The 26,868-nt window shown below is 40.4% G+C and overlaps 1 protein-coding gene and 1 pseudogene across 4 annotated transcripts in view; one reads left to right on the forward strand and one right to left on the reverse strand.

The window, feature by feature from the left end:
* Positions 1-26,868, forward strand: part of SLC25A12 (solute carrier family 25 member 12) — a 112,533-nt gene that overhangs the window by 42,816 nt on the left and 42,849 nt on the right. For 3 of the 4 annotated variants that reach the window (XM_010377595.2, XM_030916589.1, XM_030916590.1), the window contains 4 exons: positions 7,750-7,889; positions 15,418-15,564; positions 17,788-17,926; positions 18,565-18,658. In XM_010377595.2, the coding sequence (XP_010375897.1) occupies positions 7,750-7,889; positions 15,418-15,564; positions 17,788-17,926; positions 18,565-18,658 (520 nt within the window). Of the gene's footprint in view, positions 1-3,965; positions 4,070-7,749; positions 7,890-15,417; positions 15,565-17,787; positions 17,927-18,564; positions 18,659-26,868 lie in introns of all 4 variants that reach the window. The other variant, XM_030916591.1, reaches the window with a different exon arrangement.
* LOC104673521 lies at positions 24,272-25,424 on the reverse strand (annotated as a pseudogene).

The raw sequence follows: 26,868 nt of genomic DNA on the forward strand, positions 1-26,868 counted from the left end.
GCATCTTTGCAAGTATTTATATAAGTAGTAATATTGAACATTTACTTGAGTGCTTATATGAGGTTTTTTGTTGTTAAAGATACCTCTGCTCTGGGGAGAAGCCTTAGATTGAGGCCTTGGAAATCCGTTTCAGAATGTGAAAGCTCAGGAAAGGGTTCTGGAGTTTTTTTAAGAGTGAATAAAATATTAGTTAATTGTTTCCTCTTTGATGTTTCTTTAATAAAACTTCTAATGCATGCTGTGGATAATTACTTAATGGCTTGTATATCTGTTACTGCCAGGTGGCATGAGCCTTGTAGAGGCCATTGCATGACTGGTGTGTGCTAGCTACAGTGTAAGTTTGCCTTGGTCTCACCATTATCCACAAGTGTACTGGAGATCCTGTTCAGTACTATTAGATTCAGGTAACCTAGATAAGCAGTTATATTACATTGTGTTGTCAGTAGCTGCCGTGCATTGAAAATCCAAGTTAAAAAAAAGGCCGGGTGCGGTGGCTCATGTCTGTAATCCCAGCAGTTTGGGAGGCCAAGGTGGGCAGACTACTTGAGCCCAAGAGTTCCAGATCAGCACGGGTGACATAGTGAAACCCCATCTCTACTAAAAACACAAAAATTAGCCGGGCGTGGTGGCGCATGCCTGTAGTCCCAGCTACTCGGGAGGCTGAGGCAGGAGGATAGCTTGAGCCTGGAAAGTAGAGGTTGCAATGAGTTGAGATTGTGCCATTACACTCTAGCCTGGGGGACCAGAGTGAAACCCTGTCTCAAATTTTAAAAAAAGGCCTGTTGCCTTACTAAAGATTTAATCTTTTTTTTTTTTTTAAAGGGGCCAGGTGCGGTGGCTCACGCCTGTAATCCCAGCACTTTGGGAGGCCAAGGTGGGCAGATCACAAGGTCAGGAGTTTGAGACCAGCCTGGCCAACATGGTGAAACCCCGTCTCTACCAAAAATACAAAAATTAGCCAGGCGTGGTGGTGGGTGCCTGTAATCCCAGCTACGTGGGAGGCTGAGGCAGGAAAGTAGCTTGCAGCCGGAAGCCGGAGGTTGCAGTGAGCTGAGATTGTGCCACTGCACTCCAGCCTGGGTGAAAGAGTGCAACTCTGTCTCCAAAAAAAAACAAAAACAAACAAAAAATCCACAACAAACTGTTGTCTATTTACTAATAAAATGAGTATGAAACATGTTATATGTTCTGAGTTCTCTATTAAAATCAACATTGTGTTCCAAATTTGGTGTTTGCCTAGGGATGGACACTCTTCAAAGTAAGTTTTTCCATGGACACATCCTCACCCTCTTACTGAAGAAACCTCAGAAAGCAGAGATTCCTTTAAATGTAGTACTATGTTTGACCGTTAATACATATAGCAAATAAAAATGTGTTCCATTTCTGCCCCTGAAATAGGCTGTTTTTCCCTGAAGGAGAGAATAAATTGGGGTGGGTTAGGCACAACCTCTGTTATTATTTTAAGGAGCCAGGAGATGGAAGTGTAGTTATGAAAAATGTACCCTTTCTCACTGGAAGCAAAGCTATAGACATGGAATAATATGAAATTCTGTGGTGGCCAGGTGCAGTGGCTCACGCCTGTAATCCCAGCACTTTGGGAGGCTGAGGTAGGAGGATCACCTGAGGTCAGGAGTTCAAGACCAGCCTGGCTGGGCTGGGTGCAGTGGCTCATGCCTGTAATCCCAGCACTTTGGGAGGCTGAGGCAAGCGGATCACAAGATCAAGAGTTTGAGACCAGCCTGGCCAATATGGTGAAACCCCGTCTCTACTAAAAATACAAAAAAATTAGCCAGGCATGGTGGTGTATGCCTGTAATCCTAGCTACTTGGGAGGCTGAGGCAGGAGAATTGTTTGAACCCAGGAGGCGGAGGTTGCAGTGAGCCGAGATCAGGCCACTGCACTGCAGCCCAGGCGACATAGCAAGATTCCGTCTCAAAAAAACAAAAAACAAAAAACAAAAAACCCAGCATCGCCAACATGGTGAAACCCTGTCTCTAGCAAAAATACGAAAATTAGCTGAGCGTGGTGGCATGCACCTGTAATCTCAGCTACTTGGGAGGCTGAGGCAGGAGAATTGCTTGAATCTGGGAGGCAGAGGCTGTAGTGAGCCAAGATCATGCCACTGCATTCCACCCTGGGTGACACAGTGAGACTCTGTCTAAAAAAAATAAAGGAATTCTGTGGTGGCCAGGCATGGTGGCTCATGCCTGTAATCCCAGTACTTTGTGAGGCCAAGGCAGGAGGATCACTTGATGCCAGGAGTTCAAGACCAGCCTGGGCAACATGGTGAAACCCTGTCTTTACTAAAAATACAAAAAAATTAGCCAGTTATGGTGGTGTGCCCCTATAACCCCAGCTACTTGGGAGGCTGAGGTGGGATAATCTCTTGAACTCGGAGGCAGAGGTTGCAGTGAGCCAAGATCACACCACTGGGCCGGGCGCAGTGGCTCACGCCTGTAATCCCAGCACTTTGGGAGGCCAAGGTGGGCGGATCATGAGGTCAGGAGATCGAGACCATCCTGGCTAATAGGGTGAAACCCCGTCTGTACTAAAAATACAAAAAAATTAGCCAGGCGTGGTGGCGGACGCCTGTAGTCCCAGCTACTTGGGAGGCTGAGGCAGGAGAATGGCATGAACCTGGGAGGCTGAGGTTACAGTGAGCTGAGATTGTGCCACTACACTCCAGCCTGGGCGACAGAGCAAAACTCTGTCTCAAAAAAAAAAAAAAGATGACACCACTGACTTCAGCCTGCATGACAGAGAAAGACTTTCATAAAAAGAAATGAAAATTCTATGATAATAAATATGTACTTTAATTTGGTAAGAAGTAGAGCTTCACCTGAGTATTCAGATTAAATCAGGAAGAATTTTTGATATTTTTTTTCTTTGTGTTGTTTTTGGATATTGCAGAGAAGTTTTTTGGGTACTTTTTGCTTTTTTTTTTTTAGTACTCAAGGCTATTAGAGTAGCTTAAGAGTTCAAGGTTAAAAAAAGATGGATTGTTATTAGTTTTTATGCTATTTGATGATAGACTGTTGAAGCATCTAGCTTCAATAATAATAGTATGTATGTATGTATTTATTTTGAGACAGAGTCTTGCTGTGTCGCCCGGGGTGGAGTGCAGTGGTGTGATCTTGGCTCACTGCAACCTCCACCTCCCGGGTTCTAGTGATCCTCCTGCCTCAGCTTCCCGTGTAGCTGGACTGCAGGCATGTGCCACCACGCCCGACTAATTTTTTGTATTTTTAGTAGAGACAGGGTTTCACCATGTTGGCCAAGCTGATCTCAAACTTCTAACCTCAGGTGATCCCCCTGCCTTGGCCTCCCAAAGTGCTGGGATTACAGGCGTGAGCCACCATGCCCAACCGATAGATAGTCTTTAAATATGAACTCATCTTTCCTGAGAAATAGACCTTTACATATATTTGACAGCAGGACTACTCTATTGACTATGCAGTAGTCCCTTCTAGAGGTAGGTAAAGGGCTAATAGAAATACTTTCTCTCAGAGAAACAGGAGGTCATTCAGAAAACTAATGACCATCTGAGAGTAGAACCCAGAAGTCTGGGACTGAGTCTGCATGCCATGTTGGTTGGGACTTCCTCTACAAGTTCCTGTTGTTGGTCTTTTTGTTGTTGTTGTTTGTTTTCCTTTGTTTTCTTTTTTGGCTCCCAGTTGTGCCTCCTCTTTCCTCCCAATTTTTCCTTCACTGAAAAACTTACTTCTACAAAGATATTCACCATTCATGGTGGGAGTCCTAAAAACGTCTCTGACTTCACTTTAAGAACTGTGCAGGTGAAACTCAGCTACTGAGGAACTATTCCCCCTGACAATAAGAATGTTTGGTCTCAAGCCTATAAGTTGGTTGTAGTGGCTCCTGCTGGGCTGGAATCCTTGGAATAAGGATGTCATTGGGCTGATGGTAGGTGGGCTGTGTCACAGGGCTGATGGCTTGTATACCTACAGGAGGAGTTCTCTGGCCACACCGTTGGTACAGCAGCTCCTTCCAGGCTCATTCATGGAACAGGCATGGTGGCAGTCTTGGAGAAGAGTGCCAGCCCCGGTCAGAGGTAATTTTGTACTGCAGAAAGGTGAACAAGACCAGTAGGAGGTGCCCATAAGAACCAGGGGAGGGATGAGGGTGGATGAGATGGGGAGACACAGTATGGGCTGCTGGGGAAATTAAAACCTCTGTTAAGACATATTTACATAATATATATGATTTAATGTGTATTTCATCTAGTCCAATCATCATAAGTGACTGATACAGCTAAACTGACTAATGTTACACATCTGTGAACATTTTTACTTAATCACAGTTGTCACCATTACCTGCTCTCCTGACAAATCATTGTGCTCCTCTCCTTTGAGCAAAGAGAACATAATGACAGGCTACTTTTGTATCTGGCCCCAGTTCCCTTTTCAATGGAAGTATAAACCATCCCTTTCATAAGCCCATGCTCTGCAGGAAGTGAAAAAGTTGTCTATTGTTCTCTATATGTCAGAAAACTAATGGATTCCTGGTTCTCTTAGCTATGCCAACCTAGTATAAAATACTATATCGTGATTTTGCTGCCAATAAGTTGTGACTGTCATTTCCCTTTCTTCCAGGCCAGAACTATGCTACAGAAATAGCATTCTTAAACATGGCAAAAAAGATCCTTGTTTGCCACTGGAAAGATGGGATTCTCTCTGGGGGTGGGTGGAACTTGCTATGCAGTTTCAGTTAGATGTATTTGATGTATTTGAGACTATTGGTGTTCCCTTTCATGTCATGCAGGATCTGATAAAGCTGGGTAACATAAAAACACCAGTTGTTTGAGTTATTACCTCATACAAGTATAAGCTCTCCAGTTCTGGAGCTTTTATATAATTTTATTTATCACATTCTGATAAAAGTAAAGTGGCAATTTATGAATTGGACTTGAAAACAATAGTTTTAGTAATTATGTCTGTGTATCTGAATCAGCCTCAGGCACTTGGTAGTAGAAACAATAATAACAGAAGAGAAGTAGAACACATTTCCAGAAGTGCCAAAGTAGGTTTGTAATCTTACTAGTTCTAGTAATTATAGTAGTCCATGATGTGGCTTTAAAAAACCCTAAAAGTATCAGGGTAAATAAACTACAGCATGTAATAGTGATCATAACAAAACCGTATACAAAACTCTCAAGTGACCACTTTGGGAGAAGTAGAAAATGTCCAAATACTCATGGAAAATGACACTTCTGTATTTGGGGAGATCACTATGACTAATTTAGTCCATCATTTTGATTGTTTCAGAGACATTCTAAGATCTTATTTAGAGATGGCTAAGAAGTTTATGAAATAGGATATCTAAAGTTTTTATTACAGAGATATTTTCCAGATGTAAATTATACATTATAAATTTAGTTCATAAATATCTTTTTTGTGATAATAGAAATAATTTTTTTTTGTTTATTTTTGTTATGTGACAGAGCCTTGCTGTGTCACCCAGGCTGGAGTGCAATGGCATAATCTCGGCTGACTGCAATCTCCGCCTCCTGGGTTCAAGCAATTCTGCCTCAGTCTCCTGAGTAGATGGAACTACAGGTGTGCGCCACCATGCCTGGCTAATTTTTGTATTTTTGGTAGAGGCAGAGTTTCACCATGGGGGCCAGGTTGGTCTCCAACTCCTGACCTCGTGATCTGCCTGCCTTGGCCTCCCAAAGTGCTGGCATTACAGGTGTGAGCCACTGTGCCCAGCCAAAAAATTTTTTATAGTTAAATTTTCTTAGCTTGGATGCTTTTGCATTTTGGACTTTATTTTATATAGTTTTGCATTTGAAGTTCTGATATTTTCTTATTATATAAAAGGGATTCAATTTCATTCTACCATTATATAAAAATTATCTAGGTAGTAATATATACATTTATTATCAAATAATTATATTTTAACTTTTGAAATAACCTTTAAAAGGTTACCATGAAATAACTATTCCCTTTAATAATTGTAATGTTACTTAATTAAATAAATGTAGTAATTTGTTCTAATGTGCTTTCCATTTTTAATTTTTTTTAACTTGAAGATGAAACACTTCTTTTTGTTAGACCTTAAAAGTAATAAATTAATTAATTTGGGACTAGAAACAGCTAATTAAGTTAGATCCTAAAAATCTTTAATGATCTGCTACAATATTTGTAGCCCTGAATATTTTCTGCTATCTTTATTATTTTAATTGTTTTATAAACTTTAACATCTTTTACAACTTGGAAGTTTCACATAGATTTAAGGATCATCTTTTGTGTTGGTTCGAAACCAGGATCCCACAGATTGCTATTGGGTTAATTCTTCGCTTTTTAAATTTGTATTTATGTAAGGTTGAAAATGCTTGACCTATTTGAAAACTCTGAAGTATTTGTCCCTACTTAGGGAGGAAATGAATCCTGCATTCCATTTGAAAGAAAAGATGAGAATCCCATCTCCCCAGTGACATCCAATGCCTTCTTCCAACTTGGCTGATTGCTGCAATCTATTCAGAGCTATTATATTGACTCTAGGCTGGTAGAATGTTCAGTTCAGAATTCTTACATTCCCCTATCCCAATAGTAATGCTTTTATAAAGAAAAAGTGTATGTATATAAAACTAAAGGGAATCCATTAAACCATTTACAATATGAGATCAGTATCTTCTTTAAAGAATTTGCAGAAATTAGAGAAAATAGCATAGTTGGAGATTATAAAACCTTAAACGTGTATTTACTGATTCTGTAGTATAACTGATAGCTATTGATGGCAAAACCCTTTCACTAATAAAATTGGCTGAAATTTGAAAATAATTTTGTTCTTCAGACATCAGTAAAACAGGCTTCCTGCTTTCTTAACTTCGTTCATGATTTTTTTTTTTTTTTTTTTTGGCATGAGCTTCTAAATTAGTTTATCCAGTCTATGCTTGTTAAAGTACCAGTCATTTGTGAATTGACTTTTATTGTAAGTATAGATCTCTGTAAGAATGTAAATGACGTTGTTAGTGCATGAAGACAAGCTGTCAGAGGGTTTTGGGTGTATGTTACACAGTGCGACTAGTTCCTGTCTAAAAATTAGTGTACTGTATTTAACTCTTTATTTAAAAGTGAATCACTAATTTAACTTATCTCAAAATATTTTAATAGTTCAGACTAATAATCATGGATTTTATGGGGATTTCGAAGCTTTGTGTCAAGACCATATTTTTAACAATATCAGAAGCTTTTAATAAGGTGCTTGCTGCTGAGCTAATGATACGCTTTTGGTAGTTTTTCTTATACCTATCTTCAATAGACATTCAGGCTAGTGTGAATGTAATAATCAAGCCTCAATCAAACCATACTTAGTATGACAAATATTGCATTATACTGTAATTTAGGTATTCATGCTTCTGATAAAGGGTTTAATTCGACTCCTTGAGGAACTGGGAAAACACTATTGATTTTGTACAGGATGTAAAGTAGCAGCCATTTATAATGTGAGATAGAAATCACTTTCTAATTAAAATTAAATAAAGAGAAATTAAGAATCTCATGGCCTTATATGCAATGATACATAATCTTAAGTGTAAAATTATATTTTTTTGTATCAATTGTGTTCCTGTGCATGGTTTCTGGGCACAAAAAAAATTGCAGTTATTTTAATAGAAGCAGATAATACTGACTTTTAAAACTTCTCTTATTTTTTTTCTGTAGGAACATTGCAGTGGGATAAAATACTTATTCTAGATGTAATTGATTTACTTTTGTTTTCCCTTTTAAGAAAATGTCAAAGAAATTTTTGGGCAGACTATTATTCATCATCATATCCCTTTTAACTGGGACTGTGAATTTATCCGACTGCATTTTGGGCATAACCGGAAGAAGCATCTTAACTACACAGAATTCACACAGTTTCTCCAGGTAAGCTTAGTTTTCATAACAGGTATCAATATATATTCTGCTTCTGTCTCCTTCCCTTTTGTATTTATTAAGCTTATTACAAAAATAGAAGTTATCCATGGTATTTCACCCCTAGTTTTTAAATTTTCCCCTCGCCAGAGGCAACTTCTTTAAACTCTTAATAACTATTTCTTTCAGTGTTTACTTCCATTTATTTAAATAGTAAAGCACTTCTACTTTTTAATTTTCTACTTTTAAGTATTTTTTAATTGTATCCTAACTATAGAAGATTAGAAGCTAGTTCTTTCACGACCGGGTGCGGTGGCTCACGCCTGTAATCCCAGCACTTTGGGAGGCCGAGGCGGGTGAATCACAAGGTCAGGAGATCGAGACCATCCTGGCTAACACAGTGAAACTCCGTCTCTACTAAAAATTCAAAAAATTAGCCGGATGTGATGGCGGGCACCTGTAGTCCCAGCTACTCAGGAGGCTGAGGCAGGAGAATGCCATGAACCTGGGAGGTGGACCTTGCAGTGAGCTGAGATCGCACCACTGCACTCCAGCCTTGGTGACAGAGCGAGACTCCGTCTCAAAAAAAAAAAAAAACAAAAAAAGAAGCTAGTTCTTTCACTTCTCTCCTCTCACTGTCTATCACAGACTTGGACTTCTGTCCCCTTTCCCCCTAATACAATTATGTCATGATTCTGCTTAGGTCAGTAATCCTATGAGTTATTAGAATTTTGTAAATGCTATTGGTGGCTGAAGTTATTACTATTATATATTTTTTTGAGACAGTCTGGCTCTGTCGCCCAGTCTGGAGTGCAGTGGTGTGATCCTGGCTCACTGTAACCTCCAACTCTTGATTCAAGCAATTCTCACGTCTCAGCCACTCAAGTAGCTGGGATTACAGGAGTGTGCCACCATGCCTGGCTAATTTTTATATTTTTAGTAGAGATGGGGTTTTGCCATGTTGGCCAGGCTGGTCTTGAACTCCTGGCCTCAAGTGATCTGCCCACCTTGACCTCCCAAAGTGCTGGGATTACAAGTGTGAACCACTGCACCTGGCTTAATGTTATTGTTCTTGGAGTTTCTAGTTTTCATTTGTTTAGTTTTCTATGTACTAATACTAAGTCATTCTCAAACCTTGGCCCTATTATTAAGATCTCTTTTTAATACATTTAAAACACATTAGGTATTCTGTTAATTTCATCTTCTTGGAGCTCTCCAGGAGCTTTCTTTCTTTTTTAAAACAAATGAGGTAAAATTTGCATAAAATTAATCAATTAAAAGTGTACAATTTAGGTCAAGTGTGGTAGCTCACGCCTGTAATCCCAGCACTTTGGGAGGCTGAGGTGGGCAGATCACTTGAGATCAGGACTTTAAGACCAGCCTGGCCAACATGGCGAAACCTTGTCTCCACTAAAAATACAAAAATTAGCCAGGCGAGGTGGCAAGTGCCGTAATCCCAGCTACTGGAGAGGCTGAGGCAGGAGAATTGCTTGAACCCAGGAGGTGGAGGTTGCAGTGAGCTGAGATTGCACCACTGTACTCCAGCCTGGGTGACAGAGCGAGACTCCGTCTACAAAATATTAAAAATAAAATAAAAGTGCACAATTTAGTGCATTTAGTACGTTCACAGTGTCTTGTATCTAATTCCAAAACATTTTTATCATCCCAAAAAGAAACCTTGTCCATTAAGCAGTCACTTTCTATTTCTGCTTTCCCCCGAGCTCTGGCAACTTCCAGCCTACTTTCTGTCTCTATGGGTTTACCTATTGTGGATATTTAATATAAATGGAATTGTACAATATGAACTTTTTTTTTTTTTTTTGAGAGACAGAGTTTTGCTCTTGTTGTCCAGGCTGCTGTGCAATGGCACGATCTCAGCTTACTGCAACCCCTGCCTCCCAGGTTCAAACAATTCTCCTGCCTCAGCCTCCTGAGTAGCTGGGATTACAGGCGTGCGCCACTATGCCTGGCTAATTTTATATATTTTTAGTAGAGACAGGGTTTCACCATGTTGGCCAGGCTAGTCTCGAACTCCTGACCTCAGGTGATCCACCCACCTCAGCATCCCAAAGTGCTGGCATTACAGGTGTGAGCCACCATGCCTGGCCAAACAATATAAACTTTTGCATCGTTTTTTTTTTTCCACTTAGCATAATGTTTTTAAGAATTATCTATGTCAGCCGGGCGCGGTGGCTCAAGCCTGTAATCCCAGCACTTTGGGAGGCCAAGACGGGTGGATCACGAGGTCAGGAGATCGAGACCATCCTGGCTAACACGGTGAAACCCCCCTCTCTACTAAAAAATACAAAAAACTAACTGGGCGCGGTGGTGGGCGCCTGTAGTCCCAGCTACCCCGAGGCTGAGGCAGGAGAATGGTGTAAACCCAGGAGGCGGAGCTTGCAGTGAGCTGAGATCCGGCCACTGCACTCCAGCCTGGGCAACAGAGCGAGACTCCCTCAAAAAAAAAAAAAAAAAAAAAAAAGAATTATCTATGTCATAGTATATAGCAGTGCTTTATTCCTTTTTTGGGGCTAAATACTATTTCATTGTATAATATAGTACAAATGTACTGTATTTTGTCTATCCGTTCATCAGCTGATGGACCTTTGAGTTGTTCCCACCTTATGGTTATCGTGAATAGTGCTGCTGTGAACATATGTATACAAATATTTGTTTGAATACTTGTTTTCAGTTCTGTCGGCCATATACATAGGAGTGGAATTTTTGGGTCATATGGTAATTCTGTTTAACTTTTTGAGGAACCACCTGACTGTTTTCCACAGCACCTGCACCATTTTCCTATTGCTTCCTGACCTAGTTCAGGGCCAGAAGCCAGACTGTGTAAGCTTGCTGCATGGGAGTAATTCTGTGATCGCCCTTCACTTTTATCTTGGAGAATCCATTTGCCGTTCTGTTACGTTGAACCTCCTGTTTGCTGCATGTTGTCTCTTCTTTTATGGTAGTTTACTTATTTATGGTAGAATACTTCCTGCAGTGGCTTCCTGAGGAAAGTAGAATAAAATATTTTTGAGACTTTTCATATGTAAAAACCTCTTGTTCTAGCTGAGGGCAGTGGCTCACACCTGTAATCCTAGCACTTCGGGAGGCCAAGGTGGGCAGATCGCTTGAGCCCAGGAGTTCAAGACCAGCCTGGGCAACATGGCACAATGCCATCTTTACAAAAAATACAAAAATAAGCCAGGTGTGGTGGCACATGACTATAGTCCTAGCTACTCAGGAGGTGAGGTGGGAGGATCGCTTGAGCCCAGGGAGGTAGAGGCTGCAGTGAGCCATGATCCCACCACTGCACTCCAGCCTGGGTGGCAGAGTGAGCCCTGTCTCAAAAAACAAACAGTCCGGGTGTTTTGGCTCATGCCTATAATCCCAGCACTTTGGGAGACCGAGGTGGGCTGATCACTTGAGGTCAGGAGTTCAAGATCAGCCTGGCCAAGTTGGTGAAACCCCGTCTCTACTAAAAGTGCAAAAATTAGCCAGGTGTAGCAGGTGCCTGTAATCCCAGCTACTCGGGAGGCTGAGGGAGGAGAATCTCTTGAGCCTGGGAGGCAGAAGTTGCAGTAAGCCAAGGACAGGCCACTGCCCTCCAGCCTGGGCGATAGAGCGAGACTCCATCTCAAAACAAACAAACAAACAAACAAACAAACAAACAAACAAACATATCCCTCTCGTTCCACCATTACACTAAGATGGTTTGGCTGGTTATTGAATTCTAGTAAGAGTTTATTTTCCTTATAATTTTGAAAGCATTGCTCTTTTGTTTTTAGTTTCCAGTGTTGCCACAGTGCCATTCTCATTCTTGATTTAGTCTTGAAACTTTTTCCACCCCGACTCTGGAGTGTTTTAATATTTTTTTCTTTTCTTTGGTGTTTATGAAATTTCATGGTGGTATTCCTTGGTGTGAGTTTATTTTTATTCATTGGTCTGGGCTTTTCATTCATTGGGCTTTTCTAATCTGGAAACTTACGTCCTTCAATTCTTGAAAATTTTATTACTTATTGTATTTTCTTAGTTTCTAAGACTATTAAATGTTACATTTATGACCTTTTAGTTTTCTTTTCTCTCCTATTTTCCTTCTGAGCCTTGTATTTTGTATTTCTGCTGTATTTCTAATTTTCAGGAGCTCTTTTTGGTTTTTCTGAATATTCCTTTTAAAAAATAGCATACTGTTCTTGTTTCATGGATGTACTCTTTTCTTTCACTTCTTCAAAGATATTAAAGACAGGTTTCTTTATTGTTGTTTTTTTAAAGCTTTCTTCTTGCATAGTGTCTGCTTTCTCCACATTTTTTTTTTTTTTTTGAGTCAGGGTCTTGCCCTGTCCCCCAGGCTAGAGTGCAGTGACAGGATCAGAGCTCACTGTAGCCTTGGCTTTCCCAGGTTCCAGCGATCCTCTCACCTCAGCCTCTTGAATAGCTGGGACTCCAGGCGTGTGCCACCATGCCTGCCTAATTTTTTGTATTTTTTGTAGAGATGGGGTTTTGCCAGGTTGCCTAGGCTAGGTCTTTTATTTCGGATTAGGGAATCAGGGGAAAATTATCTGGTTTCCAATCTGGAATATTAGATCTGGCTTTTGATGTTTTGGTTGCTGAGTAATAAGTAGTTGGAGGTCTCAATGTTCAATTTTGCAGAAGGACTTTCAGTTTATTACCTTTTTTCACTGTAGTATTCTCCCTCTCAACTGTGTGTAGTCTATGCTGGTTCAGAGGTCCTTTGTTAAACTCCTCAGACAGTAGACCTCTAGTCTTCTGCCAAGGTTGGGAAAGGGTGGAGGCCTTATTTGGAGTAAAGCAGATAACTAACTGCTTCTTAAACAGACTTCCATTTAAGCCCCTTGTTTTCAGCTCTACCTTCACTATCACTTCCAGAGGTACCAATGCAGCTAATAACTGAACCTTTTGGGGGTCCTGTCATGTACATTGGTTTCCTTTTTGGCTTTTTCTGCTTAGTTTTTTTGAGTCCATTAAGTCGGTTGTCATTTGCTTTTCTGCTTTCTGATCTTAAAAATATAGTTGTTATCTTCTTTTCTGTTGTCTTTGTCCTTGCGTTTCTGTTTTATTTTGTTTTGTTCTTTTATTGTTATTTAAGTGAAGAGTGGCGTTTTGGAAGACAGTGGAGTTAAATGTACAAGTTCAGTGTAATCCAAAGTCACACTGTTTCTGAAGTTCTGCTAATTTTCATCTCATAATTAGCTGAAATGCATTTTCAAGGGCATGGGATCTTTCCCTTCAGCATAACTGCCTTTCTTTATCTTCCCTTTAATTCTCCTATCCACCCACCCACCTACCTACCTACCTACCTTTTAAACCCAGGATTTATCTATTTTACCTTTTATAAGCCCACAATATTGTTTTTCTTCATTAGGACGATCACAGATTTGAAAATGTGGGCTTTAGGTGTGGGTATTTGGAGATGCCAGTGCTTGTTCTAACACTTTCCCTGTTAGTGCTTATCTAACTCACCTTATAAAATTCTCAAACTTGAAAAGTTGAAAATATATGCATTTGAGAGCTGACTTTTTTAAAAAAGGAAATGTCTGCCTGACTAGTGTTTAAGATTCTTCCAAAGATTACTTTCTCTCTCTTTCTCTCACTGTTTTCCTTGCATTTACAGAGGCTATTTTACGATATCTATTATACCCTGATGTTTTAATTATACTATGTAAACTGAGAGCCGCATGTATGTAATTCCTTTTTTTCTGTGTTTAACTTCTCATTTTTAAGTCATTAATTTTATTTTTTAAAACCTTTTTATTTTGGAAGACTTCAAGTATACTTAAAAGCAGAAAGAATAGTGTAATGAACGTCCTGCACCTATAACCAGCTTCAATAATTACCACTTCTTGGCCAATCTTTTTTATGTATACCCTTCACCCTGCCTCCTGCAGGATCATTTGGAAGCCAGATGCACATACTGTATGATTTTTTCATCTATAATCCTTCAAATATGTGTCTTTAAAACATAAATAAGAGTCCTTTAACTGTTGACCTTTTAGAAAACAGACAATCTATTCTACTAACACTACTCCTTCAGTGAGCGTTCTGCTTCATCTTGAAGGTAAAGGTCCACATCTTCTTTAGTACTGAGTGTTATTAATAAGGCTAAATTGTATCCATGGCTACCATTTGATATTTCTGGGAGATTAAGACATACAGGGAAGAAAAAGACATAAGAAAGAGATAGAAAGGAGGTAGAAGGAAAGAGAAAGGTATATAAGACAGGGGGTGAACCTGTGTCTGCTTTTGATGCTCTTTAGGAATATCTTTGCCATGGAGACCATTTTCAATCCATCTAATGATGTAGATGTATACACTTTATTTGAAGGGTGAAGTGATTGGAACTGAGGTCATGGGAAAATGGAGTGAGTTATCACAAGTCCATAGGAAATATAATTAAATAAAAATGGTGAGACTTCTATAAAAAACATTTTTAATGTCAGGAAAAGGTAAAGCAACATTAATTTGTAGTCTTTGATAAGTAAATGTGAATGAAAATTATGTAATCTTATCTTTAAATAATATGTATATACTTAGATATGACTATTATTTCCAGAGTTGCAAAGAGTATGACGGTGGCATCCAATAGCAACACCATTATTATGTTTGCTAACAAGTTTTTTGGATTTAGTCATGGATCCCCACAACAGAAATGCTCTGATTTTGACTTTTATGTGGTATACAGGGGATTCTGGCACATTTTGTTGTTTTTGTAGATATCACTTATTACAAAGTTTGATTGCCCAATAGTTCAAAAGTTCAGAGATATTCTGGGCTGTCTTACAGTTTGAGTAACGGTGCCCAGAGCCAGTGATAGCTCAACACTACTTTTGTAGTTTGTTATTCCTGACTTTCATTTTAGAATGACTGACTATTGCACTTACCAGTTGGTAGAGTTTCTCACTGAGTTTATTTGAAAAATTTGTTTGAAAAAATGGTCTCTAATTCATTTATAGAATGAGAGAGAGAGAGAGAGAGACTTTGATTGCAACATTTAAAATTGAAAAACTGAAAATGAACCTAAACTCTTAATTCATGAAGTACTCTTTGATGACAGGTAAGCCTTCAAGCAGGAGAGATAAATTACTGTATATTTTAAAGGCTGAAATGAAGCACCGAAAACATTATTCTCTGTTTTCAGTAATGAAAACTTGTCAAGTAAAATCTAAGGGTTATTTTTTCTTACCTTTCCTTTATTGACATGCTCTCATTCATTCTTTTTCCTGAGGAGTAATGTGTAGTACATTTTTAAGAAAGCACATGCTTTTGTGAGCTGAGATCCAGCCACTGCACTCCAGCCCGGGCGACAGACAGAGCGAGACTCCGTCTCAAAAAAAAAAAAAAAAAAAAAAAAAAGAAAGCACATGCTTTTTCAAAGAAATTAAAAGCTTTGTTATAAATTCAGATCTGTGCATTGTTTGTTTTGTAGTAAGTACATGTGTGGGAAGGATATCTGTCCTTCCTTCCTTTCCAGACCATGTACTTGGAATGTTTTAACCAGCTTAATGCCCTGTTTCTAATTTCCTCACAGGAGCTACAGTTGGAACATGCAAGACAAGCCTTTGCACTGAAAGACAAAAGCAAAAGTGGCATGATTTCTGGTCTGGATTTCAGTGACATCATGGTTACCATTAGATCTCACATGCTTACTCCTTTTGTGGAGGAGAACTTAGTTTCAGTAAGTAAAAAGCAAGTTCTTTAACTTTCTGTTTCCTCAAACCTTTTGATCCATTGAGTCCTGGATTGCCTCCAGGGACTCATATGACTCTCAACTATTCAGATTTCATGCTTGGTTGGTAGAAAGTAAACAAGTGTGTGTGTGTGTGTGTGTATATGTGTGTGTGTGTAAGGGAGGTAGAGGTGATGGTGAGTTATCTTTTCCCAGATCATAGCTTTATTCAGAGCCACCATCTTGCTCTCATGTATTTCCAAATTGTTTATTTCCATTTACAGAGTCCAGTTCAAGGGAAACAAGAGTTTATAGACAAGGGTGAGCAATTACTTTTTCCAGTGGGCAGTAACTCTCCCAGACACTACTGCCTTCATCTTGACCTCTTTCCACACCACCAGGCTCCCAAGGTCTTGCTACAAAGATGGCTGCTTCTTTTGTTGCCTTCAGGGTGCTATCTGCCGGAGGGATCGTCACTGGCTTCTGCACTGTTCTAATAACCATACCCATGGCAGAAGGTATGGAGGAAGTATGTGGCCATCAGCCTCTGTGGCTCACTACTCCTCTCTCTGCCCCTTCACCTGTGCATTCAGTCTGTATGCACCAGACATAGTTTTTTGTTCTGTCAAACTGCTAATCTCTATAAAGTAATCATCTGGACCAATAGCAAACTCATGTCATCCACTTCCTCACATAGAGTGGTGAAACTTTCCTCACTTACCCATTTTCTTGTCCATGCATTTTACTTATGTGTAAGTTTTTGATTACTGCTTGTTTTGAATGGAGGGAAGCCAATGAGTGCCTTTGTTGTTTCAGCTGAAGATCATTATCCCTGATTTAGACTGGGGTAGAAAGATCAACTTCTGTTCTTTTTCTTCAGTGAATCTGAACATGGAGCATGTCACTTTCTCCTACACGTTTCACCTCCTTGACACCTTCCCCCACTCCCCTGCCCTCACCTCATACCCCAACAAAAAAATGAAAGAAGGAAGGAAAGAAGGGGATAAAGTGAGAGAGAAAGAGAGAAAGGAGGGAAGGAGGGAAGAGGGGGGAGGGAAGGAGGGAGAAGGGAAGAGAACCCTAGAGGGAGGGACTCAGTACCTTAGTGGGAAGGGACTCATTTAATCTTTTCCAACTAGGTTAGATAGACCTACTATAATAGCCTCAGTTTACCAAAAGCCAATTCTAATCCTCAGAGGAATATATGAAATAATTTGAGTCCAACTTTTGGGTTGCTGATATCCAAATTCAGGCTAACACAAATATAAACTGTATTTAGGTTAAGGCATGTGTGTGAGGGGTGGTGGGATGGGATATATTTGCTCATCATTACCTACACTATTTGTATTAGACCTTTATGATTAAAGTTGTCACATTGTTATTTACATAAGCATTTCTTTGCATTTTTAAAGGAGAATGTTTTCAATCATATGGGTTCCTCTGACTTGTGGCTTGGGAATGAAGCTTTTGCAAACTATGCAAAAGATTCTCTTTTGAGTGTATGTCCAAGTGGTAGGCAGAGAACAAATTACCTCTTCATCCTGCAGAGGTAATGAAGACTACGTTGCCCCCCATCTCATGCATGAGGGAGCCTCTTTTGCACTATTCCATTGAAAACATAACAGTGAATAAATTCTCTCCAGATTTTCTACATTTTTTGGAGTTTTTGATAATTGTACCCTTCATGATCCAAATTTAGAGCTTAGCACAGACTGTTAAGTATTTTAATTATAACAATGGCCTTAACAATTAGGAAAAGTTGATGTAATAAAATTGTCTTAAAATTTAAAGTCATCAGTTGGGTTTTGTGTATGTGTATGAAGGGAGAAAACAAGGTTAAAAAGTGTTCCATAGGTTGTACAGTGATGTTTTGTTTATCCAGGACTAGCAAGAGTTTCACAGTTGAGGGTCTTGAAGATCCTGTTTAAATAACTATTGTTTTGATCTGTGATAATTATATTTGTTGTTTTTGACCTTATAGGTAGATGAACCATGAAGTCCAACTTCCAGATGTTGCTTTCTTCCTTCAGACCTTAATTACATAGGCTTCCCTGAGGACATGCAATGCACTGTTTCAGTGTGATACTTTCCTTGTATTTATGGACTGGTTGTTAGCATCATTTTAATAATGAAGACTCCTTTGAATCCTCTTTGAGAAAAGTACAGTGTCCATAAACGTTTGCCTTTTTGTTTTTGTTTGTTTTTTAAACTTTTTGTGTTGTCATTTTCTAGGCAGCTGGAGGAAGTATCTCACACCAGGTTAGCTTCTCCTACTTCAATGCATTTAACTCCTTACTGAATAACATGGAGCTTGTTCGTAAGATATATAGCACTCTAGCTGGCACAAGGAAAGATGTTGAAGTCACAAAGGGTAAGATTTAAAAAAATATGTAAATAAGAATCTCAGCATTTTCACTTTTCTTCATTGAGGCATGATGTTAATCTAAGCTTACCACTCTAAAGCCAGATCTAGAAAGTATGTTACCATGTATATGTATGTTTTACTTGGGCTCCAAAAATCCAGGTGGATTTAATGTGATACTGAGGTCAGGAATGGAAAAGTGGCTTTGACAGTTTTGAAAAGAACCTTGGCCCAATCTGTCAAACAGGTCAGTGGCACTGTGGCAGCAGCTTGTTTGTACTAGGAAGGAGTTGCCACAGAAAGATGGGCAAGCCTACTCCTTTTGGTGAGTGGTATTAGGATGTTTTGAATGACTGGAGAACACCTACATTTTTTGCATTGTAACTCTGGAGACCAAAGTGAATAAGCAAGATAAGAGGAGATTCTAAAGAGATTGTTTTATTCTTAAAGTTAATTTATCTTTTACTAGCCTTCAGAAATGCATATTCTTGTATAGTTGAACTTAAATATTTAAATTCAATTTTAGATTTTAAAAATGATACTAAAATGCCTGTAGCTTTCAGGTTGTATTATAGTTGGTGAAGGTAGAACTTTGTTTTATATTAAGAATCATTCAAGACTTTAACATTTTTCTTTCTCTGTTCCAGAGGAATTTGCCCAGAGTGCCATACGCTATGGACAAGTCACACCACTAGAAATTGATATTCTATATCAGCTTGCAGACTTATATAACGCTTCAGGGTAAGTATTTCAATAATTCTTCATGATGTTTATTATAGAGTAGCTCTAAAATGTGAAGCTGTGGTGTCCTTTTAGTTTATTCTAACATGAGTTTATTCCATGTATTTGAATAGTTTATATTCAGAATATAAATTCCAAGAAAGACAAGCAGATGTAACAAAGGAGAAGAAAGAAACACAAGAAGACAGATAGAGGTAGAAGAAGATGGAGGGAGGGAAAAGGAGAGAGAGAACAAGGGAGAGAAGAAAGGAAGGGAAGGAAAGGGGAGGGAAAAGGAGGCAGGAGTGAGATGAGATAAGGGAGTAAGGGGTTGAGGTGCGTACGAGAGGGAAATGGGAGAAGAAAAAAATCTGACAGAGAAGAGAAGGGAAGTGAGAAGAAGAAAGGGAGGGAAAAAGATTGATTTAATCTGGGCTCTCTGGAGGTGTTACTAATTTCAAGAGATTTGTGGAAATTTGCCCAAATTTTTAACTTTATAAAATAGACTAAGATACATGGAAGAATCTTGTAATCTTTTTGGTTCACTGTAAATGATCCTTCACTAAACAGTATATGCCATTTTGTATTGGAGAGTATCATTTTCTTTTTTTTTTTTTTTGAGATGGAGTCTCTCTCTGTCACCTAGGCTGAAGTGCAGTGGCACCATCTCGGCTCACTGCAGCCTCTGCTTCCCAGGTTCAAGCGATTCTCCTGCCTCAGCCTCCTGGGTAGCTGAGATTACAGGTGCATGCCACCACACCCAACTAATTTTTGTATTTTTAGTAGAGACAGCGTTTCACCATGTTGGTCAGGCTCGTCTCGAACTCCTGACCTCCTGATTCTCTCACCTCAGCCTCCCAGAGTGCTGACATTACAGGCATGAGCCACTGCGCCTGGCCGAGAGTATCGTTTTCTTGAGATATGCCTGTGACATTGTCATCAGAGTTACCATCATAGACAAGCTCAGATGTTTTATGTCTTTACTTTATAAACATAAAAGAACAAAGCACATGCAAATCCAAAAGAAAAACCCTTGTCTATGGGCATCCAGAAGGATCTGTGGGAAATGGGACTTATGGCTGTTTTTGTTTTGTTTTGTTTTTGAGACGGAGTCTCGCTCTGTTGCCCAGGCCGGAGTGCAGTGGTGCGATCTTGGCTTACCACAACCTCTGCCTCCCGGAATCAAGCTATTCTCCTGCCTCAGCCTCCCGAGTAGCTAGAACTACAGGCGTGTGCTACCATACCCAGCTAATGTTTGTATTTTTAGTAGAGATAGGGTTTTACCATCCTGGCCAGGCTGGTTTTGAACTCCTGACCTCATGATCCCCCCTCCTTGGCCTCCCAAACTGCTGGGATTATAGGCGTGAGCCACTGAGCCCGGCCAGCAACTTACAGTCTATTAAGAGACATGATTTTTAAAAGTCACCTCTAGTAGTTCTTTCAGTATGATAATATCTAAAAAATGAGCGTTAACCCTGCAACTGAGTACTAATAGAAGCTGGGTCTTCATAGGTGATTTGTTGTTGCTTTCAGGCTTTCTAATGAGTTGTGGGACTGAAGATGATACTAAGTATCAGCCAGTCTTTGGTGATTGACATGTAATACCAGGCCACATCTCATTCATCTGTAATATATATATATATATATTTTTGAGATAGAGTTTCACTCTTGTTGCCCAGGCTGGAGTGCAATGGCATGGTCTCAGCTCACTGCAATCTCCGCCTTCTGGGTTCAGGCAATTCTTCTGCCTCAGCCTCCTGAGTAGCTGGGATTACAGGCACCCGCTACCACACCCAGCTAACTTTTGTATTTTTAGTAAAGACGGGGTTTCACAATGTTGGCCAGGCTGGTCTCAAACTCCTGGCCTCAGATGATCCACCCGCTTCAGTCTCCCAAAGTGTTGGGATTACAGGCGTGAGCCACTACGCCCAGCCTGTAATTCGTTTTTTTAAACAAAGGTTTTGATCTTCCTTCATGATGACACATTTCAAAAAGTAGTTCTCAAAACTGGATATAAAGTGACCTTATAGCTAGTTCATGGAATTTCAGGTTTTGGGAAACAGTAGTGCATTAACATTGTTACCAGTAGAGGGTCTTGACTATGAGTTGTTCATGTTCTTGGCATGTTGAACAAGGAAATGGACAAAACCCGCAAAACAACAGAAGACAAAAGCATAGATTTATTGAAATGAAAGTATACTCCACAGAGTGGGAGTGAGCTGGAGCAAGCAGCTCAAGAGCCCTGGTTGCAAATCTTCTGGGGTTTAAGTACCCTTTAGAGGTTTCCTGTTGGTTACACCCTATGTAAATGAAGACTTGGCCCGTGACCAATCAGAGGCTGAAGTAAAGTTACCTATGGAAATGAAGACTTGGCCCATGACCAGTTGGAGGCTGAACTGAAGTCTCAGCCTGCAACCAGTCAGAGGCTGAAGTGAAGTTACAACCTATGCAAATAAAGGCTTGGCTTGTCTGACTGAAGTGAAGGCTCCTTGTGTCCAGACCCTTCCTGTGTTTCTTTCTTCTCATCTGTTATATCTGCTTGTCTTTTTTTCTTGGAATTTATATCCTAAACTATTCAAATAAACTGTTCTTCTGCCTCATCTCCCCCTGAGAGGCATGATCCTCATAAATCCTTATGGGAGGCAGAAGGACCAATTGTCTTTCTTCTGTAACTAATTCATGCTGATTGGGGCACAGTCCCTACCTATTGGGGACCATGGAACTCTAGCACTGCTCTGTCTAGTGGAGATAGGGTTACTTCTTGATGGCCAGGGTGGGCGTCATCATCTGGAACTGGCTGGAAGCCCTGCTGCATGATCATTTGAAGCTTAATCATCTCTAGGTGAGAAGAAATAATCTGGTAAAAAGATTTAACAAACATGATCCAAAAAGTCAATGCAAGTATAATTATTAACAATGGGCTGGCTAAGGGAAGGAGCCATGAAGCCCAGCTTAGTGCCCTTGACCAGGAGCCCTATGATGTGGACAGCTGTTGTTATTTTAGAAGTCCTGTCAGCTAATTTTCAAGTGGCATCCCTAATTAATCCTGATTGGTTGATATAAAAACAACATTCTTGTAGGAAAACACATAAGCCACCTTTTTGAGCAGTTGGAGATCCAGTCCCCTTCTATTTTGTAAAGTGACTGCTGCCAAGGAGTCTATTTGATTTTGTAAGGTGATGATACTTTGGGCAATGTCTTCCAAGCTGTCTGAAAGATCCTTGGACGAGCATTGGTAATAGGATAGGGAAGTTGGAAACCCGCTAACTCCCATTGCTATTCCTGCAGTTATTCCTAGCCCTACCAAAAGGGGTATGAATTGGATGGCGCATTTGTGCTTGGCAGTTGCAGTTAAAGGTATAATGAGAGACTGGTTATTGGGAGCTATGTTGATTTTGAGGGGGTAAATATACAAGGGTACAGGTTCCAGTCCAGTTGGCTGATAAACATAAGTACAACTAGTTCCACACAGGAAAAAGGATCTTTGTTTTTTGAGACAAAAATTGTTGTCTGTGGTGAACATATGGGTTAGCTTGTTTTCACTTTCTCAAGTGATTAAGGTCCCTGCTAAGGTGGCCCCAGTTAAAGGCTGGAAAGGACCTTGGGAAGTATCCTGAGTTGCCCCAGCAGAAATTTTCCAGTGGAGGTAGTTACACTTAGTGTCCACCAGCAATGACTTAGAGGTATTTTCGTACTGGAGAATGAAAAGACAACTAGATGTCTCAGGATTAGTATAGTTTTTCCCAAGGGAAAGTGTGAACACAGCTACTGGGCCTATCTTGGCAGTACTTAGACTCTGTATCCTTTAAAGTGCCCTGAACTACGAATGGTTTCCATGAAACCATACAGGTTTACCAAATGATGCACTCTGGGTAACTGCATAGCTTACATGACCATGTGAAGGGTTAATCTCTAGGGTGTAGATTTTAAGCCAATTAGAGCTCCTTTATATGAACATCACACACACAACACTTGTAGACAGGAGAAGATCTAGCTGTTGTAAGTTTTTCTTTCCCTTTAGTTTTTTTTTCTTTTCTTTTCTTTTTTTTTTTTTTTTTTAAGACAGAGTCTTGCTCTGTCGCCCAGGCTACAGTACAGTGGCACGATCTCAGCCCACTGCAACCTCCGCCTCCCAGGTTCAAGCGATTCTTGTACCTCAGCCTCCCGAGTAGCTGGGACTACAGGTGTGTACCACTATGCCTGCCTAATTTTTATATTTTTAGTAGAGACGGAGTTTCACCATGTTGGCCAGGCTGGTCTAAAACTTTTGACCTCAGATAATCTGTCCACCTTGGCCTCCCACAGTGCTGGGATTACAGACGTGAGCTACTGGGCCCAGCCTCTTTCCCACTTTATGAATCCTATCACAACTTCCACAGACGGTCTATGACATACTTAGACTTTCTGACTTGTCCTGTCTTTCCCTCTTTCCTAAATAATTAGGCATTCTACTTTAGGACAAGAATTTGCCATACAAGATTCTTTCTCATATAAAATTTCTTTTCTTCATAACCTTCCTTACCATAAATACATCTTCATAGCTATAACTTTCTTTATATCTCTCCTACTAATTTCTGAAGCCCCCAAAAGTCAAAAAGGTCAGGTAGTGTGATGCAAAACTGAGCAGAGCCTTAGATTTTGAGAGGGACCTGTCTGCCTACATTTCTTAGGATTCCATGAGGAAAACAGGGGTTTCTCCTAAAATGAGGTCTGTGGCACCTTCTGTTTTTCCCAAGGAGTCCCAGGCTGTCAGAAATTACCTTAGGTCCTTTCATGGGCATCAAGAGTGGCAAGAAGATAGACTGGGGAAATAGTCCAGTCAACTGAGAAGAGAAGCAAAACTTCATTGTAAAGATGGATAAACTGAGGCATGGTGCAGTTTAAAAATTCACATTCAGATAGAGCTAGGCTCCGCAGCTCACTGCTCAGTCACTGATGCACTTGTATGGTAGCTCATGGTGTACTTCACCAACAGTTTTCCTGCCCCCTCAGAGCTTACAACCTGGGTTTCATTTCCTGCTCTACAGCTATATAATTTAACAATTTTCCTCTCAATGTGTTGGATTCTAATCCTATATATCTCAAATTTTATTAATATTACTGATTTTTTTTTCATTCAAGAGAATTAAATCGTTTATTGATTACACATGATAATGGATGATACACAAGCTTCATTCCCATCTATAATTTTATCTGTACCGTTATTCAATTTAGATATATTGCATAGGATGTGCCAACAATCACTTTTATAACCAATAATTCCATGATTTTGCTTGGGTAATCCCTTTTAATGGTGAACTTCAGGTCACGACAGTAACTATCAGTTCAACTACACCAAGGTTTCCGAAGACAATGGTTTCTCCACCCAAGCAGGTTGTATATAAATTCCAAATAGAACCTGGCATCACCCTGAAGGAATTCTAACTTCACACTGTTGGGGAAATTTACCAAGATGGCTTCAGAGTAGACTAACTTTACACAGCACATTAAAAAAAAGACATTTATTCAGCGTCACAATCAGACTATTGCATTTAGCAATCAACAGCATGGGTGCAAAAAAAAAAAAAATAAATCTACATTAAAACCCTTTGTTGGAATGCTTTACACTTTCCACAGAACAGAAGCTAAAATAGCCTGTTATACAATTAGTCACAAATACAGTCCTCAAGTTTTTTGCTCATACACATGAGTATTTGTCTAAAACATGTCTTCTTTGTAGCAGCTAGGCCCTGCCACCACTGTGCTTGGCTGAGTTCACAAATCTGTTGTAACCTGTAGCTTCCCTGTCATTTCTCTGGCTCTCCTCTCCTGCTAAGCTTTGTTTCCTAATTAAAATCTTCTGCCACTGCCATAGCTACTGCTGCTGCTGGAACCGCCATAGCCACCTTGGTTTCGTGGTTTTGCAAAGTATTGGCCTCCACTGCCATAGGGGCCAGAGCTTCTGCCTCCAAACTTTCCTTCCTTCATAGGTCCAAAATTTGAAGACTGATTGTTGTAATTGCCAAAATCATTGTAGCTTCCACCACCTCCAAAATTGCTTCCATCATCACCAAATCCATTATAGTCATCCCCACTGCCACCATATCCACCACCACCACGGCTGCCACCATAGCCACCACGACCACTGAAGTTTCCTGCACGACTGAAGTTATTCCCACCGAAACCACCTCCACGACCACCATCAAAGTTTCCAGAACCACTTCGACCTCTTTGGCTGGATGAAGCACTAGCCATCTCTTGCTTTGACAGGGCTTTCCTAACTTCACGGTTGTGGCCATTCACAGGATGGTATTTCTGAATGACAGTCTTATCCACGGAGTCATGGTTGTCAAAGGTTACAAAGGTAAAGCCCCTTTTCTTGCCACTGCCTCGGTCAGTCATGATTTCAATCACTTCAATTTTCCCATACTGTTCAAAATAATCTCTTAGATGATGTTCTTCAGTGTCTTCTTTAATGCCACCAACAAATATCTTTTTCAGTTAAGTAGGTACCTGGTCTTTGAGAATCTTCTCTTGAGACAGCCCTCTTTGGTTCCACAACTCTTCCATCCACCTTGTGTGGCCTTGCATTCATAGCTGCATCCACCTCCTCCACAGTGGCATATGTGACAAACCCAAAGCCCCTGGAACGCTTGGTGTTTGGATCTCTCATTACCATACAGTCCGTGAGCGTTCCCCATTGCTCAAAATGGCTCCTCAGGCTCTCATCAGTTGTTTCAAAGCTCAACCCTTCAATGAAGAGCTTCCTCAGCTGTTCGGGCTCTTTAGGAGACTCTGACTTAGACATGACAGCAGGGAGAAGAGAGACTTTAACGATGCTTCTTTGGCGGCGTCCACAGGCAGAAAAGAGCAAGCTGACGAACGTATCAATATTACTGAATCTTAAAGGGAACCATGATGTCTTTAATCCTCAGAAACATTAACCTGGCCAGGTGTGGCGGCTCACACCTGTAATCCCAGCACTTTAGGAGGCCAAGGTGGGCAGATCACAAGGTCAGGAGTTCGAGACTGTTGTGGCCAACATAGTGAAACCCCGTCTCTACTGAAAATACAAAAAATTAGCCTGGTGTGGTGTGCGCATGTAATCCCAGTTACTCTGGAGGCTGAGGCAGGAGGATCGCTTGAACCTGGGAGGTGGAGGTTGCAGTGAGCTGAGATTGCGCCATTGCACTCCAACCCGGGCAACAGTGTGAGACTCCATCACAAGATAATCAATCAATCAGTCAACCAACCTGTAAACAAAGGAATACGTGAGGTTAAACAGTATTCAAATTTCCATATGCTTTAAAACATTGAGAGAGTATATTGAGAAACACACCTAAGAAACTCCAGTCAATCTACTGTTAACAAAAATTTAGAGAATATCTCTTCAAAATAAGCTATCTAGTGGTATTTATACATATTCTTACATATATCACCTGTGTTTTACATGCTTGTAACATTAAACATAATTGAAAACTGTCAAGATTATAGGGCTTATACATTTCTGTGGGCTTGAAAATGATGCAATATAGATTATTTGTTTCTATAAAGTAGTAAAAAGTACAAACTTCTTTTTTTTTTTTTTTGAGACGGAGTCTCGCTCTGTGCCCCAAGCTGGAGTGCAGTGGCTCGATCTCGGCTCACTGCAAGCTCCGCCTCCCGGGTTCATGCCATTCTCCTGCCTCAGCCTCCTGAGTAGCTGGGAGTATAGGCGCCCGCCACCGTGCCCGGCTAATTTTTTGTATTTTTAGTAGAGACGGGATTTCACCGTGGTCTCAATCTCCTGACCTTGTGATCCGCCTGCCTCGGCCTCCCAAAGGGCTGGGATTACAGGCGTGAGCCACCGCGCCCGGCCAAAAGTACAAACTTCTAAATGGAGTAATCACTAACAAGAGAGTTCACACTTAAGGTAGTAATACTAGGAACAAAAGAGGGCTCAACACTGCCTTCAGGAGAGGAAGGGTCCAGATTGGTATATTTTCTAAAGGCTTCCTCCAGCCTGCCATAAAACACGGCTAGATTTTCCTCCTTGCCTTGTGCGACCTCCCTTACTTTATCATAATTTACTGCCTTAGTTATTCCCTTTTTCATTCCTCCAAGGAGAGCCTTATGAAATTTGGCCTGGTTGTTCATTCCCATGGGGGTGTTATAGTCCCAGTTAGGATCAGTAGCGGGGACTGTGTCTGGGTTTGGGCGATAACCCTGAGGGTTTTGGGCAAGTAAATTGCTTCTTGGCAAGTGGCCTCAAA

This window comes from Rhinopithecus roxellana, chromosome 14, assembly GCF_007565055.1.
Source record: "Rhinopithecus roxellana isolate Shanxi Qingling chromosome 14, ASM756505v1, whole genome shotgun sequence".
NCBI lineage: Eukaryota > Metazoa > Chordata > Mammalia > Primates > Cercopithecidae > Rhinopithecus > Rhinopithecus roxellana.